This window comes from Quercus robur, chromosome 8, assembly GCF_932294415.1.
Source record: "Quercus robur chromosome 8, dhQueRobu3.1, whole genome shotgun sequence".
NCBI classification, from domain to species: domain Eukaryota; kingdom Viridiplantae; phylum Streptophyta; class Magnoliopsida; order Fagales; family Fagaceae; genus Quercus; species Quercus robur.
In genome coordinates, this window is record NC_065541.1 from 53234808 (window position 1) to 53242230 (window position 7423).

Sequence of the window (7423 nt, forward strand, 5' to 3'; positions counted from 1 at the left end):
CAACTTTGTAGTTATTGCAATGATTTTTTCCGTTGTAATAGAACTTTTTTCTTGTAGTGATTCTTGATATCAGGATTAAATCTCAACTTCAAAGTTGGAACTGTTTTGGTACTTGTTTGCCATTGAACGAGAGGATACATGCTGGCAAAAACACTGTGACAACACTACTGGTTGTGAAGATAAAGATTTTTACTATGGAAAATACCGTAACAAAACCTTTGCATATCTATATAGCAATTGCTCTTTTTTTGATCCTGATGACATTAAAAATAAAACGGTCTTCAACTTTGGAATATTTACTGATGCTCTTAAATTTGGAGTGGTGGAATCAAGAAATTTTCGAGAGAAATTCTTTTACTGCTTTTGGTGGGGTCTTCGTGGTCTTAGGTTAGTAAATATATGATCCTCAAATTATATTCTTACTTAGTTGCCTTGTAGTCAAAACTATATATGATCTTATTGTGAGTGAATTCTTTACAGCTAGAGGCTTTTTTTAACTTGTGTTTTCTTTTTTTGTTTCATCAGTTCTCTTGGCCAAACCTAAAAACAAGCACTTATGTTGTGGAGATAATCTTTGTTGTCTTCATATCAATCTTTGGGTTGGCATTATTGTTAGAATTATGTGCCCTCAAAAACAATACTATGCATTTTTATTTGATGATAAAATTTTATTTTCACATTCATAACTTTTATAGGTATATTTCATTGTTTAAATGTGGCATGTGTTGTCCACCTCTGTAGGAAAAATCATGTTAATGGTTAAGGAACCAAAGACAAGGAGTAGTGATTTTTCATATATTATTAAATTGTTCTAAGCTGTGGATATTAATTGAATATTACCACTGAAGCCTACACTTGTTGTGCTGCTATATGATAGGATGATTTACTCTATCATTGAAGTAGTGACTTTAAGCAAACAAATGGGTGTAATGTAACAAGTACATACATTGAATTGGATCCGATCAAGGACACCTTATAGAGTGATCATTGTTAATTAAAAGGTTGTTCTATCACAATTTTTCTATTGTCCTCAAACATGAGGGATTTGTGTATATTTATTTATTATGCACATAACTTTGACAATGTTAACTGGTGATGCTAATTTTATAGGATATATACAGACACGTTGGGTTATGTGTGTAATGAGTAAAATATATAAATGCTCAACAATGAATCCATCAGTCTCTGAAGAAGATAGTATATTTAGTTGATTTTCATATTGAAATTGGACTCAAAACAAAACCGGCTGGTGACATTTTTCAAAAATGTTTTTCATATATATAATATTGTATATATATACATATATATTTAAAGAGTTTTTTAAAGATATTTTGGAGTCCAATAGAAATTATGAAATCAAGAAATTAAGGGTCACATAAGCTAGGGACATGACAATGATATTCATCCAGTCCTAGTGACTTGTGGGAATATAGTATGGTGGAAGGACATAGATATAAAATTGTATGAAATGGGACCTCATTTGTAATTCTCTAATCTTTAGAGGTCAATTGCAATGTGTTGATGGACATTATTGCAATATGTAGAAGTTCAAATATTTTCTTGATATGATTGAGAAAATTAAGAAATAATTTTGGAAAGAATTTCAAGATAAGTCAACAACGTTCAAAAAGTTTTTGATAAAATCCTACAGTTGAAGATTAGGATCCCTAAGGATCCCACGTCCAGTCTCTCTCTAGGGTTTTAGAAGTCTACTATAAAATAAGATTTTATAATATCATATTTAGTGGTTGGCCATCAAAACTACTGTGTGATACTGCAGTCTTCTGAAAACTCAAAAGAAATAGAGAGAGAGACGTGAATACCTTGGGAGGCAACACGCTTGGGTTGCTAAGAGAGGTACGCAATTTTGTTCTATTTAGAATCCATGGTTGTGTGGTACAACGATCTTTAAATGAAAATATGATTTTTTGTTTTATATTGCTTCAACAAAAGTTTTCAGTGGTATCAGAGCAAACCACAATTAATCATGGATTTTAAATTGTTATTTAATATCAGTATGTTTGCCGAGTTTTTTTCCTCTATGCCGTGATTGATATATATGTGATATGTTAATTGTTTATATTCGGAGAAGTGGCATATTGATATATGTGTTATAATCAATGGCAGAGCCAGGATTTGACCTTTAGGGGGGGAAAAATTTATAACTAATATACATGTGTTTCCATAAACAAATACATATTGTGTATGTAGTATACAACATATGCATCATATATACAAAGTATTAACCAAACTTGACAATTAAATGCCAGTAATATGAATAGTAAGTGATCATTCAATATTGAAAGATCCCCTAAAATCATTGCATATCATTATATTTTGTATATTTTATTATTTTTTTTTTTAATATATAGCCAATAAAATAATCCCCTCATATATTTTATGGAATTTTTCATGTAATTGTTTCCAAATTTTATTGCTTAATACTTTTGAAAGGAAACTTTTTTTTTTGGGATGGTATTTTCATCTCTTCAATTAAGACTTTTTCTTCTTTATTTAAGTTTATTTTTTATCATTTTTTTTTATAAATTTTGAACTTTAAAAAATACTAATAAAGTAAAAAAAAGATATGAATATAAAATTTTGATACATAAAAAAGGAAAATTTTGGGCAGGGTCAGGGGGGGCAAGTGCCCCCTCTCGACCCCCCCTGACTCCGCCCCTGGTTATAATTGATATTCGGAGAAGTGGCATATTGATATAATCTTGAGTTGTGCGCCGTAGTGCTATAAGCCAAGGTTTTCAGACCCGGACCGTTCATTGAACCGTAAAAGGGAGAGGTTCAAGGGTTTTGAGGTCGAACCAAGGTCGAACCGGGGTCGAACCGTGATGACGTCATAATTAATTTAATAATTATTTTAAATATATATAAAAACATTAAATTAATAAATAAATAAATAAAAATTAACTAGAATAGTCTAATTCATTTAGAAAATGAAAATGTTCACATTCCCCTATATTTCAGTTGTATGCCTTGCAATTTTAACAACCAAGAAACCAACCCACAGCCCCGTTGCTTTGTTCAGCACTGATATCAATATTGCATACAACGAATAGCATATTGCACTTCCTGTAATGATGAAGCCAAAGTGAAAGAAAGCCCATTTCTTCTTGTAGGCCATGAATGCAGGTGCAATATTATTGAAAACTTTCTTGTCCAGTAGGAGAATCAAACAAGCCAAGAAAGCAACGTTGAACACTACTGAAATCTGAGTTTACCTGAGCAGCCCCCACAGCTATTGTTACTTCCTCTATAACTTCAACAGTAGAAGAATTTTCTTCCCAAAAAAACTTGGCCATTCAAGTTAGGTAAATTTTCACAACCAATCACCCAAAACAGCCCCCATGAACCCAGAATTTTCACAACCAATCACCCAAAACAGCCCCCTTGAACCCAGAAAAATTCACAACCAAAATCCCAGCAAAACCCACTGAATATATCACCCAAAACAGCCCCCATGAACCCAGAATTTTCACAACCAATCACCCAAAACAGCCCCCTTGAACCCAGAAAAATTCACAACCAAAATCCCAGCAAAACCCACTGATATATCACCCAAAACAGCCCCCATGAACCCAGAATTTTCACAACCAATCACCCAAAACAGCCCCCTTGAACCCAGAAAAATTCACAACCAAAATCCCAGCAAAACCCACTGATATATCACCAAAAACAGCCCTTGTGAACCCAGAATTTTCACAACCAATCACCCAAAACAGCCCCCATAAACCCAGAAAAATTCACAACAATCACCAAAAACAGCCCCCATGAATCCAGAAAAATTCACAACCAAAATCCCAGCAAAACCCACTGAATATATCACCAAAAACAGCCCCTATGAACCTAGAATTTTCACAACCAATCACTCAAAATGAACCTAGAAAAATTCAATTAAAACCTCATTGCAAACATAACACAGGACACAAAATTCTTAGCCAAACACCATAGGAAATCAACCAAAAAAAATTCTCATAATACAACCACACATTGTGTACAACCTTGTTTCTCATCATAATGTTTTCCAAGTTATAGTACACAAACATAATACAAAATATAAAATACATAGAAATTATCTCTAAAATGTTACAGTACACAAACAGAATACATAGAAATGTTTTCCAACCTTCTTACAAAGAGACATAGAAATTATCTCTAAAATACAAAACATAACTTCAAAGTTCAAACATAATTATCATAAATCATAAATCATCAATGTCCAAATCATCATGCTCATCATCATTCCCTGGAAATCCAGGAGGAGGGCCAACAGGTTGTCCAAATGTTCCCAAATCAATTCCTTCAACCTCACTGCTATCATCTACAGATTCTATACACAAGGTTGAACAAAATAAAAAGAAAAATCATAATAATGTTTGCACAAACTTAAAAAAATAAAAGAAAAATCAATATAAGTTATTATATTTTTTTGCATATAAACTAACCTTCAATATTAGAAGAAGGCCCTTCACTTGCTGGATATGCACCCTCTTCATAAATTGCATTCTCCAACTCTTCATAATTAAGATATGGGTCCTCCTCTTCCTCAAATACCCAAAAATTGGTTTTGTCGATACTTGCATAATCAATGGGGTCAAAATTAAACTTTTTGTTGTAAAGCCTGCATCATAAAATGTCATGCTCATTATTGGAATTTGAACATAATTAGTAACTAACAATTACATTATATAAATGACTTTTTAAAAATTAATATAATGACAAGATATAGCATTTAGTTACCTATGTTTCAATCGCAAGTTATGATGAACAAACACAAGATCATTGAGCCTTTGATGCTCCAATCTATTTCTCCTCTTAGAGTGTATTTGGTCAAATAAACTCCAACAACGCTCACATCCAGAAGAAGCGGAAGTTTGGCTAAGGATTCTAATTGCCAATTTTTGCAAGTTTGGAGCATCAGCACCCCACAACTTCCACCATTCATCTAATTTTCATAACACAACATAATCTAATATTAATTAACATAAACATATAGTCCAAGACTAGATTCTCAACATATAGTATTAAAATAATTAGATTCCCAACTACATTACTTGAATGCAACACTAATTACTTGAATGCACACTATATCCTTTAATAAACATATGGTATTAAAGTAAACTGATTACTTCACCTGGATGAGTGGTTGTGCTTGTTGACAATGCAAGCTCTCTATCAAAGCTCCCAATACAGTCTCGAAAATATTGGGTTTCCTTAATAACCTTCTCTTTGTCACCATCATATTTTGTCCCAATATAGTCCAAAACAGCCATATGTACTGCTGGTTTCCGGCAAAAATTCTCCTCATCATACTGAAAAGCGGGATTTAACCAATATGCAGCAGCATGAAGATCTTTACGCTAATGTTTGTCCCAACGGATTTTTATAATTGAAGTGTATGGCTTGTACAAGTGCTTCTTCATTCGGAAGATCTTCTTGATTCCCAACCGTGCTCTATGCATGCCCTCATACACATATCCTATTGCAGGCCTTTGATCAGAATCAACAATCCGTAACAAACGAATGAGCGGCGATGAAATCCTGACAAGAACATTAATATCATCCCAAAAAGTATTATCTAAAATGATAGAAACTACTTCTTTTGCCTTTGACTCTCTTGCCAATCTATTGTCCACAAAAAACTTGCTAGTCACTAAGGCTTGCAAGTCATGCTTATGCACATGAAGACTTCCAAATGAAAGAAAAGTAGTAGCAAATCTTGTTGCTCCTACACGTACAATATATGTCCAACCAGGTCTCTTCCTCAACCAAGCAATCAAAGCTACATGATTATAAATAAAAACTGTAACTTTGGATGCACGTTTTTTAAGTCTCTCCACATGAGGCATGTCTCCCATATCCTGCAACACAAGATTCAGGCAATGTGCTGCGCAAGGAGACCAACTAATGGTCTTATACTTTTCACACAACAATTTTCCAGCAGATACATAATTGGAAGCATTGTCGGTAACCATGTGAACTATGTTTTTTGGACCAACCCATGTAACTACTTCATCAAACAATTTATATAAGTTTCTAGTACTCTTCACAATATCTGAGGCATCAACTGATTTTACAAACACCATTCCCCTAGGACAATAGACAAGGAAATTAATCAATGACCTATGTCTAGTATCCGTCCAACCATCAGCCATAAGTGTACATCCAACTTCTGCCCAATGCCTACGTTGTGACTCAACCAACAACTGCACCTCTTTCTTTTGATCCCTCAACAAAGGGACCCGTACAGCATGATAAGATGGAGCTTTGTAGCCAGGACCAGCAGCAGCTACAGCATCAATCATCTTTTGGTAGTACACTGAATTGACTACATTAAAAGGTATGCAATTGTCATACAAGAACCTTGCAATAGCCATATCAGCTTGCCTCACCCTTTCTTTACTTTGGAACACACTTTTAAGACCAGGTTGAGCTCCTGGAGTAGTTCTTGGAGCAAAATAATTATCCACCGGATTTGTACCCTTTCTTTTACCTAAAACAAGTTTTTTAGGCAACCCACTACTATACACCTCTTGAACATCTTCATCTTCTTGTATATCACTATTTGTGGAAGGCACACTAAACATTTCTGCTTGACGTTGTTTTTCAGCTTTTTTCTTCAACTCAAACTCCTTCACATATTCCAACATTTGGTATCTCACATCATGAGAAACCTTTTTACATGATCCAATATCACCTTTTATCCCCGCAAGGTGTTTTTTCATCCTATTAATACCCCCACCTTTATATGTTTGCCTACAATACATACATGTGAAAGTATTTCGTCCCTTCTCATCCACCCCAAGGCTAAAATGTTCCCAAGCCGGATCAACCTTTTCCCTTACTCTAGAGCTAGACTCCATTACATTGGAATCAGCTTCATGTGATGGAGTAGACCCGGTCTCTGTTTCCATTTTAATCTAAAAAACTAAACAACCAATCAAACACGCATAGACCCATCAATTTTTGAAATACAAATAGTCAAAGAATCACAACTTCATACACAAAGTCAAATTAACAAACTAACATACACCAAGTCATAGAGTCAAAGAATCACAAATTGATCTATAGGTGCTAATATAGAGAGAATCATAAACTAAGCCAAATTGTTGTACCAAGCACAAAATAAAATGAAATGAGAATCCAAACTTTAAGTCTCTCTCTAGCTCTCAAATTCCCCGATCAACCAAATGTGGGATATAAACCCATTAACTTAGTCCACATATAAGTACAACCAGATAGAATTAAACTCAATCAGAAATTCCAATCCTGTCACATTCCAAACTCTTACTACTTCATCACAAAACTCATCAGAATATCGCAATTAAGGTCTAATGCAATAACCAAAGACAACCCACTAAAGGGGAGTTCAGTCCACAATTCAAATCAATCATACCCATATACACAA

General features: G+C 34.0%; 1 protein-coding gene across 1 annotated transcript; it reads right to left on the reverse strand.

Annotated features, from left to right (window-relative positions):
* Window positions 1-5375: 5375 nt before the first annotated feature.
* Window positions 5376-6929, reverse strand: LOC126696473 (uncharacterized). The gene has a single exon (XM_050393208.1). The coding sequence runs from the start codon at window positions 6927-6929 to the stop codon at window positions 5376-5378; it is 1554 nt and encodes a 517-aa protein (XP_050249165.1).
* Between the last annotated feature and the right edge of the window lie 494 nt (window positions 6930-7423).